The following is a 20,559-nucleotide window of genomic DNA, read 5'->3' as shown; positions in this document are numbered from 1 at the left end:
TTCTTAACTGACTGTATTAGAACAATGATGAACTGAGCAGTCTTGGATCATATCTACACTAACACTTTAGCAAATGTAGTCACATTACTTGGTTGGTCCATGCGCCCAAGGGTTGTTGTGGTGTTTAGTTATTGCGCTCTAGGACGGAGTGAGGAAGTAGCTCCAGTGCAGTGTTTGGCTCAGTGACTTTCATCTCGGGCACTTGGCAGTCAAGAGGCTCTGACCTTTTGATTACAGAACAGTGACTTTAACAACTAAGCTACAATCTGTCCCAGCATGCATTCCGAGTGTCACTCAATAGTGTACAGACAAAAATGGTTTGCTTTTTTTTTTTCTCTTCAATTTTTTTAAGAAACCATCTGTGAAACTCTTACATGCCAAAAGATGACTTTTATGTATTTCTTCAGGCTGTTTCTTCTTGCAGAGTTCGGTACAAGGCTCTACTAGTCTAATGCTTAATGAATGCAGCCACATTGTCACTGCCTGCCTGTGTTAGCACAGCTGATAAGACAATCTTGGACCGTGGTGTTAACATAAAGCTAACAGAGTGAGAGAAGGCCAGAGGAAGAGAGAGAACCGTCGGGTTGCTTAGTATGCCAAATTCCTCAGCTGCACAATAGTGCTAGGCTAGCTTGAGCCCCAGCACAGCCAGCCTTCTCCGCCACAATGGGAGGGGAAGCTCAGGAGTGGCCGGTGACGCCTGGGGAGAGAAGGAACTCACTCAACCCTGGGGCTGTGATCGTTTGATGAATGGTTGCTTTGAGAAGGGGCTCTGTCATTTCAGGACCACAAAACACACTCTTAGCAGGTTGTGTCTCTAGTCATGGACTCAGCCAACAACCCCCCCCCCCCCACACACACACACACCCCTCCAGGTTGAATAGTCTGAACTATCAAGAAAGGAAGATGCTCCTGTTCTTGCTAGCTGAGCTGAAACACTTGACTAGTCAGCTCTTTTGATTATTGATAAATTGTTAAAGGCAGGAGTTTTCAGATTCTGAGATGTGGACCTCCCCTTAGGCTGATCCTCTCCTTGAATTACATGTAGTTTCAATTCTGGAGGCCTTCATATCACGCTCATGTTATTTGATACCATAGGCAGTCAACTCCATGACCAAGTTGTTTTACATAACCTCAGAACACCAAATACATGAAAACAGTATGTGCTGAGTCATTCATTTGTTTCTGACTCTTGGAAAGTTGGGAAAAAACAGAGAAATTCCCCACAAACTACTGTATCTCTGAATCAAGTCTTTTAACCGGATCATAAACATTCAGGCTATTGTACTTGATGTCCTTTTTAGAACTTATATTCTTGCCCTCTGTACTCTGAGCCTCCCCTGAAACTGTCTGGAGGCTCATCTCAACTGTGAAAACCTCAGATTTAAACAGTCTCTCCCCCCCAGCTAAAATGCCAAATTCTTTAGTTTCAATTTGAGTTTTGGTTGAACAATAAGTAAATAATCAAGGTTAAGTGGTAAAATAATTGACAGAGTTACTTATTACAGCAGTATTTGTTCGGTGCAGTCTTCCATTGTGACACAGATTTGCTCCACGTTTGCCAGTAAGTGGTGTGAGTCATTCTCGTATGAAATCGCACCCTAAGTTATATTTGATTTAGGTGTTGTTGTTTTTTTGGTTTTGTTTTTTTTCTTTCTCTGTAGTCAGACTGGCTGCCTGGTTAAATAACCTGTAACAACATGCAATGTCAAGTTGAACAACATAGTAGTACACTAATAGAGTGAGTAAATGAATTGAAATGTCATGGACTTGCCCGCCTGCGTTGTGCATGTGACCTAATTGTTTGCTGGTGACTCAACCCAGCAAGCACATGTAATTATCGGCTGTGGATATGTGACAAATGGTAGCCAATCAATAAACAATCAATGCATGGTTTGGGAAATAAATCCCAGTGATACCTTGAATCAACAGCAAATAAACAAGACTGAGAGCCAGCGGGGACTCCAGAGGAAGAGGAGTTAGTCTGTGAATTGAGGGGTTGATGGCTCCTGCTTCCTCCTGCTCACTGCTGTGGATTCACCTGCCTGCTGCTGAAATTCCGTTGTCCAGCTGAATCTGGAGCACTCGAATAACACATAAGACATCGATCCCCATTTGTTACGGGTCCTTTCACTTCACTTTTATGTTAGCTACTGTGTAATGGTAGACAACTATGATCAGTAAATTGGTTTTAGTAGAGTGTGTTAACGGAGGCTTCAATTCCAGCAGTACTACACACAGCTGCAGAGGTTAATAGAGCATATATATTTTCAGTGTTGGGCAAAATATAACAGTTCATCTGGTACAGGTTTTAATTTCTAGCATTGTCTGAGTGTTCTCTACGCTGCCATACTGTCAGAAAAATCAATCCTAGTTTCAGCTCTACTAAGATCTATAAATGCTCTTCGCTAATAGTGCTATTCAGCGCTATTCAGTGGTTTGAGAGGGGACTGCGGCTCACTGTCCCACTTGAAACCTAAACAGCTATTACTTAAAAACAGTAGTTAATTATCTACAGCTTACTCTCTTGTTTTGTACATTTCCTAAATGACACAGCTGTATGGCATGCTGGGTACTGCTTGCTAGCTGGGTAGCATAACAGTCTGTTAGCAGCTGTGAGAGGCTCAGTGCTCTTGGTAAAGTTTAAAGAGCAAAGAAAGTGAGATTGTGTTTCTCACACAGCCTTGATTTAGGCATCTATGTATATTAACGGCTGTATGTTTGGTGACCTGTAGCATTCTCCTTTAATCAGTTGAGAGCAGTGTCATCGCTTGACAACTGGACAGTCCCCCCCGCGAAGTTGACCTCCCCCATTCCCATTCGTTCTGAGCGCAAGAGCATATGATCCAGAAAGAGAAGTGCACACAGCCAGGTCACGTGGTCCAGTTACATAATGATAAATATTCAGTGGATTGTATATGCACCTCGTCAACCCAAAAGGGCCCTTAAATATATTGTGCCTAGAATACGAATTCGAATTCATCATAAAATATTTTAGGTCTCTTGCAAAATTTCTGAATTGTGCTCAAATTATATCTGAACTGCTGTGAACCAGTTTGACAAGATGTACCCCAATGTTTTCTTTCTTCTCTTACAGGTGTCTAAAGTGGTGCTTCACAGTCCTTTGGGCCACTCGGATGTAAAAGCTGTCATGTTCACGGCACCTTGCAGTTGACAGAATGGCCCAGATATCAAGTGGTAATGGGTTTAAGCTGGATGTCCCCCAGCCAAAGGGGATCGTTGGTAAAGAGGAAGCCCTGCGCATGGAGGAAGAAGCTTTAGCAAAATTGCAAAGGGAGAAGAGACAGACTGTTTCAGCTTCAACATCCCCGTCTTCCTCTGGAGCATCCTCATCCTCAAAACCAAAACTGTCCAAGTCTACCACTACTGCTCCTCAACCTACACCCTCTGCTAGTCGACCAGAAAAGGACCTCATTGTCTTTCCCGAGACCAAGAAACATGCAGAGCAGGACACATTCGGGGATATTGATGTGGACAAGCTGACCACTGAGGAACTTGAAAAGCTCCTCCTGGATGAAAACTTTGGCGCTAACAGCAAAATATCCCGCCCGTCTTCACTGCTGGGGTTTAACCTCAGCGCGTCCTACCCTGGCAGCCTCCCCTGTAGCTCCTCTCCTTTCCAGAGCAGTCACTGGACACCTGTTCTGTCCACCCCATCCAGCTCCAATGTGTCTACTCCCACCCATCAGCCTGCTCCTATGTTCCCCTCTGCTCCATTCCCCAAACCAGGCACATTTCAGAATGGCTTCACTCCAACTATGTCGCCCTTCATGGCTCAGCCCTCCTTTATGACCTTCACTCCCATCCAGCCCGCCACTGCCATGGTCTTCCCGCAGCCAGCCGTGGATCCAGAGATGGCCAAACTATTCGACAAGATTGCCAGCACATCAGAATACTTGAAGAATGGTAAATCGGCCAGCACTGACCTAGATTCCTCTCCAGCATGCACAGCTTCTCTGGCACCAAACCCACCACCCCAGCAGCCAGCGGTTACGGAATCTACTAGTATCAGCCGCTTTGACTGGCTGGATCTGGACCCACTTACAAAGCGCAAAGCTGAGAATGATGAAGCATCCCTGGCAATGGGGGCTGCCACAGAGACAGTACCAGGTGTTCCCGCTGGGGATCCTTGGGATGCAGTACTTGAGACTGGAGGGAACAGTGGCAGCAGTAGCCCCCTCCCTGAGGCGAAACGCTCACAGCAAAGGAGGAAATCAACAGGAACTGCTGTCACGAGGAGCCACTCTCTCAGCATCCCAGGAACCTCCTCCCAGAACAAATCAAATAATCAGGTAGGACTATGGAGAAAAGCAAATGTTGAAATAGCAGAAATGTCTTCTTATTCCAGTGAAAGTTTGCAGAGCATTCAGCAGACCTTTTACACAGTTTGGCATGTCAGAGCTGGTGTTTTTGGGGTATTCCAACATTTATATGACAAACACCACAGTGATGCGACAAAGGCCCCCAGAGATACTTGAACTGGAGTGTTGAGTGTCATGACTGGTGTTTTAAACACAAAGCCAAGGGGTGTATATTGCAGGAAAATATTCCAAATGGCTGCATTCCAGGTACCTTAGGGTTTGGTTGTGAGATGTTATGATGCATCCCAACTAGAAGACAAATGTACCTGTGCTGTGACAAGTCAACAGGCCTGCTATGAGCTTGTTATTCTTTCTAAATCTACACCTTCTACTATGAGCTTGTTATTCTTTCTAAATCTACACCTTCTACTTTGGGGGCTGCACAGTTGAGCTACAGCAGACTTGTGGGCCTCAAACTTACTTGGGACGAGTGTCTCTTCTCTGTCGGTTAAACTGTTAGAAGTCCTCATCCATTAGCAGAAGTCAATCGTTAGCTGTTAGGCTGATTAATTGGGCCTATTCATGGTATTGTTCAGATAATTGGCATCGGTTGATTTCTTTGCCTAAGAGGCAGATAAACAGAAAATATGTGCTGACTTATTTTTGCGTGTGCTTATTTATTTATGTTCATATGTTAATTGTCTCTCAGAAACAAGGAAGTGCTTCTCTCTGCGGATAAATGCTTTTAAGTGCATTAAAACATCAACTTCAATTAGTTTATAGACTATACACATTTTTAATTTTAAAATAAGTACAGAGTGCACAGAAGTTAAAACTTGTGTGGACAGTAGCTTTCGTGTTAAATGTCAAGTTCAGCAATTTTATGTGCAGTTGGTTGTTAAACTGCTTCATGATCAGATGGAATACCCAACGTGTCTGCATCATATCTGCATCTTTGCTCTCTTAATATCAGCATCTGCCTGTAAAAACAAAAAGAAAGCAAAAAAAATCCATGAACACAAATGTTGTCCGTTGGAGCGTTGCAGCACCATGAGATCAACAGAATGTCAAAAAACCTCACACCGTCACTTTATACTTGTCACACAAATACAGTATAATCTATAAAAAAAGCACCTTTATTTTGTTTAGTTGAGGAAAGACATAATTTAAACACAATCCTGTTTTATTTTTTTAATTAAAATTTATAAAATATCTCTCAATGTGCAGGTAGAGAATCTTCATATGGTTGGTGAATAAACAAATATACACAGTATGTTAATCATAGAGGTCCATATCGTGGCAAGACTGATATACTGCCTCAACTCCACTCTGTACTGATACTGAGTAATTTTTCACCATAGGTTTCTACCCAGTGTGTCATCCCACAATTTCCTCTCAACCACATTTTGTGATACATTTTGCCATGCAGTACATGAGCGATCTGATTTCATTTGATGAATATTTATAACATTCATCTGGGACACTGCTGTGGGCAAGTGGCATGGAATATTATTGCCTCTAAATCTTTTTTTTCCCCCTCAAAACCAAACTACCATCTGTCATTGGGCTGGCAGTTTTGAGTTGAGGTGGAGTAACAAGACAAGCGCTTTAATGTACAGTTCCACAACTTTGCCGAGGCCTACCAGCTAAACGTGAATTTCTTATCATGTTTCTTTCTTTGAGTATGTGAATCAGAAGTTATCAGTCCCCCAGTTACACCCATGCTCCTTCAAGCGCTGGTAGAACACAAGAAAACTTTGCTGTACAGAACAGTACAAGAACTCTATTTTAAGGTCCAAGACAAGCCAGTTTATTGTTGACATTGTGTCATCTTTTTTTTCACGTCTCTCAAGGCCCCATCCTCCTTACTGTGTTTCCTTGTGTCAGGACTGAACAATTGGCCTCTGTGGACTGTTTCCTACACCATGGTGATAATTAACTTTACTGCACTTGTAAGGGCCTTATTTCCTAAATCCCCTATGGTTGCAATGATGGTTTGGAATAGCCTACTTATGATACGGTACATTCAAAAAAGGTAAAGCCAGAAACATGGCTAGCTGATGTCACTTTCAATGAGCGACGAAGAACCTTAGAGTCTATGTATGTGACTGCAGTCATCACTCGTACACAGGCCTGCTATGTCCTTCGAGATTGAGGAATGTCTTTTTCCTGGAAAGGATGAAACTGTAGATGTTTACTCTTGCCTCTATGTTATGTCTACGCTCAAGAATGTCAGTCTTTTTTGTGTAACCTACAACAACCTTCAACCTATAGTCCTCTAACTCCTTTTTTTTTTTCTTAAATCTGCATTCTTCAGTCTCTGTGTAAGTGATGTTGAGGTGATATGTGTGTTTTCTGGCTCTCCTCTTTCTCGTCTGCATGCCTGGCAGTTAGCGCTCATGTTGTTATAAACAGGAACAAGCCTGTACAGCTTCCCTTTGCCCCATAGAGACATTAGAATGACCCAACAAATCGCCCTCATTGCCCTCAGACAAACAAGGGGGGAAAAAAAATGCCAGTTTGCTTTGCTTCACTGTGGTGTGCACATTTCAGCTGGCTGTGCGCATCTTTAAAAGAAGTGTTTAACATTTATCGATCAGTGTTGCCATTTCTTTTGTTGTTTTTTGTCTGGCTGTGAGTTAAACTTGCAGTGTCTTCTGTTTAAAAGCTATGAAGTTGAAACCATAGTCCCCTAACTCTGTGCACACAGGTTTCATCCTCCGTAATTTAATGTGACACTGTCGTAGCTTTGCTGGGCTAGCAGCATATGTAAAAATACACGTACAATGGTGTATCAGCTTGACTTGACGTGATTACCGTAGATAGTTTTGTCTATCTTGAGCTGACCAACTTGTATGAAATCTAATGTCATACAGTGGGCTAAGAGCTTCTTGTAATAAACTACTTGTCCTCAGTGCGGTTGAGCAAGTGAAGAGGGTTGTCGAGGGGGACGCTGCTGGCTGGTGCAAAGGCGATGGCTGTGCTGTTTTTTTTTGTTTTTAAAAAAAGAGTGCTCTTCAAGCAGCCCAAAGAAAAACCCAAGCAAGCCAAAGTTAATTCCCACAAACCAGTGCTCACTCTGCTTTTTGGTCAGATGTATATCTAGAGCAAGAAAGTACACAAAGGAGGTCATAAGTTCTGGTCTAGTGCATATTTCCACTACATTTTACATATGTTTCCTTTTTTCTATGCCAGTTGCTCCAGCTTGCATGCTCCACCGCGTACTAGAATGCAAAGTCTACTTGACTACGAAGGCCATTTTGCTCAGACTTGCCGAGTACACCTGGTAGTTGAGTGGGATTGAAGTAGGGTCACATTCCCACCACAGATGACCCGCTCCAGAGTTTGTTTGGGATCAGACCCAGACCACTTCCTCTGTGGGGTCTCTTTGCGCTGGTTTTAGTCTACATTTGAGTGTGTTCACACCTGGCCTTACAACTAGCACAAAGTCAACGAGACTAAAAAGTGCATTTGTGATAACGCCTTAAGATATGATTTTACAGCCTGTTATTAAAGGACTTTGTCATCATGAAGCACAAGATTACAAAATCAAACCCCGAGGACAAAAAGCATTCAAGTTGACAGGAAATAGCTTTCAAAATTGTGCCATCAAGGCAAGTGATGCTGTTGTCATATTTAACTATTACATCATCTGATGATAGAGCAATTATTTTATCACATCAGCTTCCCATCAACAGTTGTCAGCGATGATAATGCACATCCGCTTCTCTTTTTGTGGTCCCTGCAGATACACAGATTAGACACTGGTATTGAGTTACAGTCCAGATCCAGAGACTAAACACATCTTACCCCTCTTTCTAAAACCATAATAAAGTATTCAACACAAGTGCAGCCCATTTTGAAATACTGGTTTGAGTTCCATTGTGATTGCAAGTTGACAAATTCAAGTGGAAACTGATATGCCTGTCCAAGTTCCACACTTTCAATTTCAAAAAAACTACATCACAACCAGGATGAGAGACTGGTGTTTTTAGGGTGAGTTTTTTAGTTGAGGTAACAAAGACAACTATTTTGTAAGCCTTAACCTTGACAAATATGCAGCAATTGATTCTCAGTGCAATCTTGTTACAAGTTGCGTAATGTCTCGTGTTGGTCACACAGGCAAGTGTGGTTTGGCATGTGGGGCACTTCACTTTATCTACCCAAGGATTTCCAATCAGGGTAAAAACAAGGGCAACACGACACCGTTGTAGATACCAAGTCCTATTGCCCCTGATTCTGCTCTCTTCTGGTAGCCTTAACCTGAATGAATGAGAATATTCAATGTTAGAATATATATATATAATGTTAGACTCTGGTTGACCTGCTGCGTCGAAATGTTCTTATAGAAGTAGACACAATGTGCCATGAAGTCGAAAGTCAAGTCATATTTCACCAGGCATTGCCCATGGCATGGTTGTTGCGGTTCTCTGCATCGTGGTTACCCTTGCTGTAATACCGGCCAAGAATATTTTTAATACCATTATTTCCAAGTTGGGTATTTGGATGGCTGTAAATCGGCCTACAATTGCCAGGCCTTGTTGTGGTTGGCAAGACCGGTGCATAAGATGTGGTCGTGTGGGCAGAAGGGTGTAAAATGGAAAAAATGAGCTTGAACTTGGAGAGTTCGTCCAAACCAGGGTATCGAATGTTGAGTCCCACCACCTCTAAAGTAGATTGTCTCATCTTAACCCCCTTTGGTCTGTGTACTCTCTGACATTCGCTTAACTTTCTCATCCTCTCTTTATCTACCGTCTAGTCTTCTATCTTTACGTCTGTCTGCCTTTGGTGCCAGTTTGTAATGCAACTGTCAACACGCCTCACAGCACCAGTGCCTGTTCAGACCTGACTGGCTGTTCTTGGAATGAAACTTAATGCATCATTTACCACATTTCACCATGTCTGGTTTCAGACTGATTCATATTACTTCTTTTTGTTTTTCAAAGTTTTAAAATTAGGCCGGAAATGACCCGATCTGAACAGCTGTTTCCAGAGTCTTGGTATGCCCACCTCTTTTTTGAGAAACAAGCAGATGCTAACCTTTTAAGCATAAGCTGAGGGTGAAACTTAATTTATTAGTGGCCACAGGTTTCCAGTAGTCACGGAAATCATTAAATTGCTTGTGTTATGATGTCAGAGAAGTGTCGTGGCTGCTTCTGTACAGCAGCTAACTGCTACCTCTGGAGGAACAAAGTGGTAGTCAAGATGCGTACATGCTAGCTTGTTGAGGCTAAGACTTATTCCACTTGAATCAATTGGTCCTTGTTTCTAACTGGTGGCAAGCAAAGGATGCATCATTTTGCAAGTTCAAGTGTATGGATACGTGGGATACGTCTGTTTGTTTGCTTTTTTTAAATTTAAAAATGTATCTCTATTATCAAATACATAGCCTGTAGTTTACATTAGTATTAGGCACAATTAATGAAGAGCGAGTCATGAACAAAACTGTATAATCCCAAAAACTCAGCCCAGAAATGATATTGCTGATGGAACAAGAACAAAAGATGCGTCTTTTAAACCTATAGATATGTGGGGACACTTGGAGACATTTGTCAAACGTTGTGAAGACTATCTTCCCCTTTTAAGGTCATAGTGCTTATTTAAAGTTCTAGCTGTTACAGAGCATCTTTTTTTTTAGTCATTTAGAGTTTTGTTTGTGTCCAACTAGACAACCAATGTTCACTCTTTTTGCTCGGTTCTTAGTCTTTATCAGCCACTTACGGAGATACTGTATCTGTCTGCATCTATCTGTAATTACCTGCTGACTGCTTGTCTTTGTTCACCAGCTACTCACTTTTTTGTTTTTGTGTGCTGGTTGGGGCTGAGCAGGTAGTTGCTGTGGGTTTTTAGAGTTTGTTGTCTGAAGACAGCTGTGTGCTGTGGTTGGAAAAACAACTAAATGTTGAGCATAAACCAAACAGTAAAGTTGCTGGATGGATAGCTTGCTGAACAATAAATGAGCTGAAACTGGCTCTAGCACTCCATAAAGCTGAGGGTGCTACAGGTGATGATGCTCAATCGATCCAACAGTCCAACATGCTGCCTCATTTGGTGCACGGTTATGAAAGAGAATATCAACTCCAGCTGCTTAAATGGGTGCAGAACAAAAAAGATGTGACAGCACTATTTTGACTACGTGACTCTGCTTTTTGTATCAAAAATAATTCCAGTATTTTTCACTGATGATGCACAGCAGTGTGACTTTGGTAAATATAGACAAATATTGTATAATGAACCAGATCAGCTAGCCACCAAGATTAGATTTGGCCTGACTGTTACAGATTCCGTGAGCTTGTGCTTGCATGTTTGTTCTTGCACTTTCACTTCAAAATGACCTGCAGGCAGATTTTTATCAGAACATGTGTTGTGATTCAAGCTCGGTGTGTATGTGTTGTGAAACTTGACCTTGCAGTATGAATGCCAGTCTTCTCTGTACATTTTTCCAGTAGCACATCACACCATCACGCATCTGAGAACATTAATCTCTCCCCACAATCCCCGCAGACTTTTAAGACCTCTAACAAGTCTTTAAAACATATACCTTGCTCCACACTCTGCCCCATTCTCTTTAATAAAATCCTCTAATTATACCCTCAGCGCGATTGTGAGATGCTGCAGCATACCTCACAGTCTCAGATGTTGTTCATCCAGACAGATTGTGTGGTTAGAGGATGTTGCAGGGACGTAGTGTGGATTCCAGTTAACTCTGAGTCGTTTGGCAAATAACTCTGCTCCTCCTAACCTTTGACCTTGTTTACTGGCAGAAAACAGGAGGAGCATTGTGGAATATGAAGTGAGACTGCACATAGACACCAGATACCAATACACATTATACAAACCTTGTTGAGTGCTTATAGGTCGGTTTAAAAAATGTTTTGGAGAAAAACAGACCACTGAGTGTCAAGATTTGTAGAGATTTTTTTTGATCAAGTGTTGCGTATGCCCTTGTGTTTTTCATTGTGCGTCCTCCAGATAAAGTTTCTCAGTAACACAATCATAAATGAGTCTGTTTATGAAGGAAGTGTGAGTTAGTGGTTGTTAGTCACTTCCTGATAGAAAGAGGAAGCTGATGTCTTCTCAGAGTGGCTGGCTCCTGTGATGTAAACCACATAGCTCCTCGCAGCCACTTAGCCCCATTGATTATCTGTATCTAAGCAGAATTGCCAGAAAGCCTTGTTTATAAATGCAGCCAAAATATTTTTTAACTCTCCATTAAAGACTGCTGAGTGCAGGCATTCAAAATCAATCTTCATGTTGTCTGCAAGTGCTGGTTCAGCAGGACAGCATCCATCAAACACAAAGCCAGGAGCAAATCTGGTCTTTCAGACTAATTTGAGACTTTTAGGTCATTTACAGGTTGCTTGATATAAATGGAAAAAAAGTGTTAGTTTTCCTGGGATTTAAGCAGCAGTTTGACTCTTAACTTATTTTCTTAAGTGTATTGTCATGACAGGTTCCACTTGATAGAGGATGACTTTCATTTTACCCAAGTTGAAACAGAGAGGTAGAGTATCTGATGTCTAAATGTGTATTGTAACTCAATACTGGCTTGGAATTGGCACCAGTGGCAATGGTTGATGAAGGCTTCCAGTTCTGTGAGTGGTCCCAGTTTTGCTTTCCTGCTTATCCGTGCCATGAGATGCACCAAAAAGTTTTCCAACTTTGTCTGTTTAACTCCAGGGACAACAGTTTTTCATAGACGGCAAGTAAGCCTTAAAAACTTCAAGTGATACATAACATAGACATTTTCATTTCTTCATCAGTTCATCGCTGTTAAATGTCTGGAATTCACAAGGTCTTTTTTTTTTTTCTCCCCCTGTGCGTGAGGTCTTGGTGAATCACTAGGCACAGACTTACTGCTGGAACTGAATGGGGACCAAAGAATAGCAAAAGCAGAAGTAAACAAAATGTATCTTTACAAACTCTCAAACGCATCATCCAGTATTATTTAAATCCTCCGTATCCAGTCTTATGCTCTCACATCACAACCACTTTGATCTTAACTAAAAATAACCCAACAAATCCAGTTCCTGATGGTTCTACATGTGCGTTTGTTTGCTCGTGAATTAAATTGAAATCCCACCTCCAAGCGAATTCATTGACCAGATCCCAGTGCAAGATGTATACATGATGTAGTGTAATTTACGGTTAGCATTGGCTGGACGGTCTAACTGTAATTGATATACAAATGATAACTTTTCCAGGAAGTACCACTTTCAAATGCCCACAAATAACAAGCAGTTAAAGCTCCCTGGGCTGGCTGTGATGACAGTTTTCTTCATTCACTTATTTCGTTATTGACAATCTAAGACCTTCCATGTATTGTGCCTTTAAAAGTCTGCGAAACTTTAAGTAAATCAATTGTTGGATATTTGACAACTACCTCAACAATGAGTATAAAAAGTTCAGAAAAGGACACCAGTCCAAATCTAACTAAGAAGGGAGGGTAATGTATTATGAGCTCATCTGCAACATATTCACTTGCGCTCTGTCTCCATCGAACTGCTTCAGGGTACACAGGGATGTGAGAGACCACCCTTTCTTTGCAGTCTTGGCCCGCTCGTTCTGTCCTGCCTCTGAATGCGATCGCTGTGCTCAAGAATCGAGTTGAAAATCTTAACTGACAATGGAAACAAATTCTACAAGTGGCTGTTATGGATTAGTGTGTCTGTGGTTTACAACTCAGATGACATCATCGTGTATAGATTTGTCCAGATCCCAGTTCACAAGACATCGTAACATGTTTTTCGTCTAATCATAAAGTATCTGATGGGTTGATGCTCAGTGGGGAGGTGAGAACTGCTCAACATGTTCTCATGACAAAACGTGTTCCTTGTGTCCATCAGCATCTGCCTGGCTTGCCACATACCATACAAGACCCTGAAAAATTGCCCTCAATTAGCAATGTCCTCTTCATGTTGTGTTGTCTGATAGAGTCTGTGACACATCGCAGGAAGGGCAGGGAAACGCTAAAGGATTAGCTGACGTATGAATCATATGAAACTCTTCCCATGACTTCAGACAACAGGGGCTCTCTGCCTGCATCCAGCGAAATCCATAGAGTAAAACAAAGATGGGCTTGTCCGTCTGTGCATTCTGGTGTGTGTGTGTGTGTGTGTGTGTGTGTGTGTGTGTGTGTGTGTGTGTGTGTGTGTGTGTGTGTGTGTTTGAGACCATTAGCTTGTCCTCTCAGTTTGTGTTTGTTTTGCTCACTCCTGACTTCAAACATAAACACTGCTAATGTGCTCTTTTACTCTCTTCCCTCTCTCTTTTTTCTCTCAGCCTCTTGATGCATTTCTCATGGTTTTATCACTCACTCTTTCTTTACTCCTTCACCTCGGGGAAACTGTTGGCCAGGGGCATTACTTTTCAGGGTGACCATCTGTCCATGCCATTGATTCAGTAAAGCCTTGAGGGAGTTGCTCAAAATTTGGTACAAATGTTCACTTGGGCTGAAGGATGCGTCCAAGTGAGCAGAATCCAATTTGATTTTTCTTGTCGAAGTTCAAGGTCACTGTGAGTGCGCAAAACATGCCTCCGTACCAGCGACAGCTGGAGGATTTATATGTTCTGGTTGTCCATCCAATTCTCATTAACATCATATCCCAGAAACACTTTGAGGAAATATATTCAATTTAGTATAATTGAATACTAAAAATATTTTTTTAATTTTATGTCCAAAAGGTTCAGGGTCAAGTTCTCGGCCAAGCCGCTTTTATAGTCTTTATTCCTCCCATTTCTGGAACACATTAAGGGGATAATATAATCTTTTATTATTGGTTTTCCATATCATCAAAAGAAACTTGCATTTTTTTCATTAAATATTAGGATTCTGGGAGTAACAAGGAGGCAAACTGGTACTGGTTTGGTCCGTAGGGGCATACAACCCCATGATGGCAAAAAAAACTGTCTCTTTCTCTTAGTTTATCTCCTCTTTTCTTCATACATACATTTCACATATAAATGTCTGGACTGCTTAACAGTATGAAGGTGACTATCACTCATTTCTGTTTAAAACTAAAGGGTAATTGGGTTTGTTCCCTCTTCTTAGAGGCTATTTTTGTGATTATATAAACACACCGTACGCTTGCAAAAACACAGATGCGATGCATGTTTGTGATTCATGTGAAGACTAATCTTCAAATTTTTAGTAGTATGAGCAAATACATCGACACATCGAACCATAACAACAGTGTTGTAAATTGGGTCTGCTCCTCCTCCCTGCCTGGTAAAAGGAAGGTTTTTGTCGCCGCTGTTGCAGGATGTGCTTGCTCATGGAGAATTGTTGGGTGTAAATTCACTGAAGGAGTGAGGTGCTGGACCTGCTCTACTTATAAAATGTCATGAGATAACTTTTGTTGTAATTTGGTGCTATGCAAATAAAAGTGACTTGACTAAAGGAGGCTGGCTGCAACATTTGAGCCAGACTTTGCAGAAACCCAGTCACCTCTCTCGCTCACAGACAGATGCAGGTGGTTCAGTGTGGAGCTCGGCCTCCCTTCCAAGCAACATGCTGAGTTAGAGATTTCTCCCATGTCATGATACTGGTGTTATGTCAGGTCATCTCTGCTCTCAACAAGAGGTTTCTGCTCTTGTTATCCAGTGAATTATATGTCAGACTAACTTTGTAGATGACTTTGTTCCTCATCTTTAAGAATACATTTTGGGTTGGGATGAGAATTTCATGCTAACATTGGCCAGTTGCTGTTTTTGTTCCCCTTTTGTTCCCCTGTATCTGGCAGTACAGCCAAATGGCTAATTACTAGATGCATCCCTGATATTTGCAGTTTTATTCTAAAGTCATGCTGATACTGACACTTGGAGCACCCCAGAGGTGGTTTATGCACAAAAAGATTATCTAACTATATAGATAAGAAGCATTTAGAGCTGCAACAGGTTATTGGTTAGTCAGTCAAAGAAATACGAATCACCAACCTTTTGGATAAATGATTAATTGTTTCATTGTGTTTGTGATTTTGACATTTTATTGACTGAATAACTCATCAGTTAACTGTGGAAAAATTCTGCAGGTAAATTGATGATAATAATCAATACATGTAGCCAGGATCCAAAATGAACAGTTGGCCTCTGAGATCCACACGCCACTGGAAAATTACTCTCTGTTTTTGGATATTAATTTCAGACTTGTTGGTTGGTTGCAAATGAGGATTTACTTGACGCGACTTCAGAGCAGCTTAAAACCTGGTGGTTTGGTTTAAAATAGATAACTTCAAGAATTATATCTTGATTGAGTCGGGTAGAGCTCTACAGCAAAGGACGGAACAAGCAGGAGTTTCACTGGGCCCTTACTAACCCTCATGATCTATCTCAGATCCACTCTGGAAAGTCAGTAAAGTTGACCATCATTTAAAAAAAAAAAAAACCCCATATGATGCAAGTTTTATATTAGATTTCAGTCAACCCCCTGGGAATGTTTTTTTAGTTGTCCCATTTCATTATTGTGAAGTGGGCTGTACATCCCTCTGGGTTCATCAGGAAACGCTGTGTTCAGACTCTCACAAGTCTCCGAGGGGTGAAATCATCTATTATTAAGACATACCAAGCATTGTTTTTCCTGATCTCTCTCCCTCTTCCTCTTTTCCTCTCCCACCCCTCTCCCCCTCGCCAGGGTGATGTCAGAGTCACAGATTACATAGCCATGACTGAGCATTTTAGCAGACAGGCTAGAGCCGGGTGCAGGAAGGGGCGGGGTCTTTTCACTCTTCATTTCCTGTACCACGGGAAGCGCATTCCTAAGCTGCTGGCAGACAGACAGCAGTAAAAAGCAAAGTGTAACTGCAAGTTCCCGGCAGCAGGCCAGCCTTCAGGAATCTCCTCGAGTTTAGTGTGTGTCTGTGTGTGTGAGAGAGAGAGAGAGAGAGATTTATAAATCTGAATTGAAATTTTATGATAGAAAATTAAAAATGTCCATGCTCTGTGAATCTTAAGATTCATAAGAAAGGCTGCTCAGCTTCTAATGTGTTTAACTAATATGTATTTCTCCTGTCACCTATAAAAATTAGATTTATACCTCATAAATACTTTTATCTTATTCATGTTTAATTTATCAATTTTCACATTTTAGGACAGATGTAAAACAGAGTGAGTGCTCCATGTGTTTCTTTGTGTCGCGCCTTGCTGACAAGTTTATTCTTTCAGTGGGATTCATAGCTCTGAGGTGTTTTTAATAAAACTGTCCCTGGAACACAAATCACTGTTAAGAGCATTACAGCTTGAAGACAAACTGCCAAAAGAAGTTCATATGTAAATGAGAAATCTCCATCTGAGCAACTCTGTTTGAGGACGACAAATATACCACTAATGTATCATACAATTTCTTGACTCTGTCTCTGTCTGTCTTTGTCTCCTGAAGGACAAAGGAAAAGCAAAAGGTCTGGTGAAGAATGCTGCCCTGGAGGAACAAGACGCTCAGAACTTGGAGGTTGTTGCCTTCTGTGAAGACGTAGCAAGGTAAGGTCCTTCCCGTTGCCGTGACGCTAAAACCTGGAGTATTACTGACCCTCATTGGCTGTTTGAGGACCTTGGGACAGTTCATCAAAGAGTCGATGCATTGTTTGTTGGCCTGGAAGTTAGTAGCTCCACAGGTTCCTTCAGCCAAATGCCAGTGGGATCTCAATATTACAATTTCACTCACTGCAGAAAATAAGCTCTGTTGCAGAAAAAAATTATGGGACTGCACAAGCAAACACCACTTTGATCCTCTTTGAAACGTAAATGTAATCAGTGTGACGATGTTAGAATTCTATAAAAACCTCTGTAGTCTCTCTCTAGGTAGCATCTGCCCCTTTTAAGACACTCTTCAAAATTCACAAGAGCAGTTTTTACTGATATATATATATATTTTTTTGCTGTAGAACAAAAGAAAAATACTTGCTGGTTATTATGTATACCCAATTAGTGGATGGTTTAATGAAAAATTGATAGAATATCAATTCTGAATGAATTTTTCAAGACATGCCAGTTGCAAAAACATCCAGAAAAAAGCCTCCACACACTAATACGGTAGCTGTTGCCTGTTTGTGTCTGGGTATATACATACATGCATATTTGACTACATATATACACATAATTGCATGTTTACAACAGCTTTTTTGAGCTTGTACAGAATCTCCCAGTTACTTTGGGTGGAGTGATGATGAAGCAGCGCTCGGGGAATCCACCTTCAGCGGGGAAACAGCCAACGCCCCCGTCTGCCCAGCGGCCCAATTGGTTGACACATTCTCTTTATGGCGTGCAATTAAAAGAAAGTTAATCTTTCATGAGGATAGAAATGAAAACATTGTAAAAATGATTTCATAGCATTGTCATGTTGTTTGCCCCGCTGTTGAAGCCAGCAACGTTAAAAAGCGGTGAATAGAGATGAAAAGTGTGCCTGCAAGTGATTTATTCTTGGAGTAACAGAGTAGAGGTGGTAGATTGAAGCAGATCTGTATGACCCTATTACTGGGTTTGGAAATGACATTTCAGAGACTTGTAGAAATTATTTTATGACATACTGAAGCTGTTGTTGCAGCTCATTGTAGTGGCACACACTGTTGGGACTCTTGTGTGTTTTTTTTCCTTTAATTTGTCACCCATCTGTATATTAAAAAAAAAAAGAAAAGAACGGGATCCATCTGCCCAGCTGGACTAGATGTGTTGTCATATATACTAAAATGAATCTTTGCTGACTTCGATGTGATTTTTTTTCTTCCAGCCTGCGTTCCAAATTCCCTCACAGTGACATGTCCACCAACCCTGGCTATGTTCTCAGTCCTGTCATCGCCCAGAGGGATCCTGGAGGGGACAATAGCTGCTCTTTCAAAGTTTCCATTGAGATCTCTGATTCTCAGCAGCCGGTAACTTTCACCTGCGACGGTAAGCACCCATGGATAGAAATGTTTGGTGTTCGAGCCATATTTGAAACAGATGCACTATGTTGGGAAGACTCTATAGCAGGTATTGCACTTGTTAGGAAATGCAGAAAATTCTTCGAACAAATGGCATACCGCTGTTTTCAAGTCAGCCAAAAAGAAACTCTGTACCCCCTTTGCCTTTAAGAGTGAGTAGCTCAGATTGCAGATAAGAGAACAGTGAAGGAGGAAACAACATTTACAGCTGCCAAACTCTTCACCCCCTCCCCACCTCATTTTTTTCTTCTCATTTTTTCTGCCGTGGGAAGTACACTACGTTCCTTTTCCGCACAAATAAAGGTTTTTTTCCCCCTCAACATGGAGTAGGCATGTTGGGCAAAAGGTCTGAAGTTTATGTTTTGTTTTTGTCTCAAGGTTCACAAAGAATTTTGGTTTCCTTCCCTGGGTGTGTGGTGAGCTGTTATTGGCTAACCCTTGTGACACACACTAACTTGAAGCACTGCGACTGGCATTTCTTTGGGACCTGGAACCAAGCACACGCGTGGCTGTGAGCCAACGCAGTGGACTTTTTGTTTGACTCAGAGCCCTGACTGTGAGATCAAATTCGCCACTTTGAGTCCCTGGAGATCAGCATCAGGCCACTGTGTGTGTGTGTGTGTGTGTGTGTGTGTGTGTGTGTGTGTGTGTGTGTGTGTGTGTGTGTGTGTGTGAGAGAGAGAGAGAGAGAAAGAGGTGGTGAGTGAGAGTGGGATGTAAGCCACTTTCAGGGATACACACCAGACCAAAGAGTGGTTAATTGGGGACAGCATGTGCAGCTGGGGACAAAAGCAGTGTCCCCAATTGGTAAAATGCTAATTTTTGGATCAGTTGCTAAGGTTATGGTGAGGTAATTAGTAGTTAGGGTAAGTCTCAAGAAAATGAATGCATGTCTATGCAAATACTCCAACCTAAGTAAATGGGCATCTGTGTGTGCTGCAGGTGAGAGTGGTGAAGGATGTTTGCTACCTGGGTGTGCTATTGATACAATTACAATGATAACTGCTTCTTTTAGGAATCTGTGTACGTGTGTGTGTGTGTGAGTGAGTGAGTGAGTGTATTACATGTGCCCTACTGACCCAGACACAATTCCCTTCATAACCTGGTTCAACATGAGAAGAAGTGGAGTGTTTATTTAACACTTTCCTCATTCTACATCCTAAATGCACTTTCCTAGCTTCTTGTGTTGACCCCAACTTCACCCTCCTACTCATGCAGCTTTAATCCCAGTGTCCAGGTTGCTTTCTAAGCACTCTGCTCATTGACTTCTTTCTCTCCCGCTATGATGTCGTCTAGTTTCAATGTTTCCTCGTTGACTTTGTGTGTTGTCAGCAGCTTGTTGACCCTCTTTGTTGGTGTTTAGAATCCTCTCTGATGGGACACAAATCTGCTTTCAGGAACAATAGGCTTCAGTTCTACTCATAGCCTGGATGAAAAGGATAGAGAGAGAGACAGAGGACAGGATGGATTCTCCTCTTTCACATTCTCCCTCTTTCTCTCACTTTTCATCTCTTCTTTTCTCTCTCTCGTTCACTGGTTCTTCTGCTCTCTTTGTTTCTTTTGTTTTTCTCATCATCAGTTTGCCTTTTTGGGGTTAATTTCCCCCCTTCTCTTTTTTTCTTCTTGCTCATTATATTCATCTCTTTCTCCTCTTCATTTTCTTCTGTTGTCTTCCAAAATCCCTCAGTTCTCATTATTTCTTCAGACTACAACCATGCATGACACGAGAAATGTTCAGGTCTCTTTTTTTCTTTGTCTTTTTGGTCCATGCGTGTTCACTTATCTCTGTATTTCTTTATATTCTCTCATGAAGTCATTGTAACTTCCAGGCCAACAAGCAGTCTCCTCTGAAATTACAGAAATTGCTTAAGAAAGTGCATTGAAATGCTACAAGTAAAAGTGAACTGGAGCTGCAACAGCTCTGCCACCATCTTTTATTTATTAATTTATTTAGTGTATTTCTATGGGAACTATACAGAGTACATTGCAAACTGAAACAGCTGCTAGGCAGACATGTATCATACTGAATGATATTATCATAGTGAATATAACAAATTCTGCATTGCAACACTTGTCCCTATGATAAAATATCAATGGATTGCATGTCCTGGGATTGGTTTGCCTAAGATGTTCCTGTATTATCCAGAAAAACATGTTTATTTACTGGCAACCTTGCAGCGAGAGTTCAGCTATGCGCTACAAAGGAAGGATTGCTAAACTGAATGAGAAAGAAAGGAGAGACACAGAGGCCTTGATCAGCAGTTTCAAAGTTGTCTTTTTTGCTACGCCACATTACTTCCACACTGTGCTGCGATTGTTGGTTGTGT

General features: G+C 41.6%; 1 protein-coding gene across 1 annotated transcript in view; it reads left to right on the top strand.

Moving 5' to 3' along the window:
• pik3c2a (phosphatidylinositol-4-phosphate 3-kinase, catalytic subunit type 2 alpha) overlaps positions 1-20,559 on the top strand; it is a 46,824-nt gene that overhangs the window by 2,561 nt on the left and 23,704 nt on the right. The window contains exons 2-4 of the mRNA XM_086209644.1: positions 3,098-4,313; positions 16,696-16,793; positions 18,040-18,200. Coding sequence (XP_086065770.1) covers positions 3,180-4,313; positions 16,696-16,793; positions 18,040-18,200 — 1,393 coding nt within the window. The 5' untranslated portion in view covers positions 3,098-3,179. The remainder of the gene's footprint in view (positions 1-3,097; positions 4,314-16,695; positions 16,794-18,039; positions 18,201-20,559) is intronic.

Source organism: Aulostomus chinensis, chromosome 7 (genome assembly GCF_037954235.1).
Source record: "Aulostomus chinensis isolate RoL2024-O1b breed Wild chromosome 7, RoL_Achi_v1.0, whole genome shotgun sequence".
NCBI classification, from domain to species: Eukaryota; Metazoa; Chordata; class Actinopteri; order Syngnathiformes; family Aulostomidae; genus Aulostomus; species Aulostomus chinensis.
This window is presented reverse-complemented; position numbering and strand designations above follow the sequence as displayed.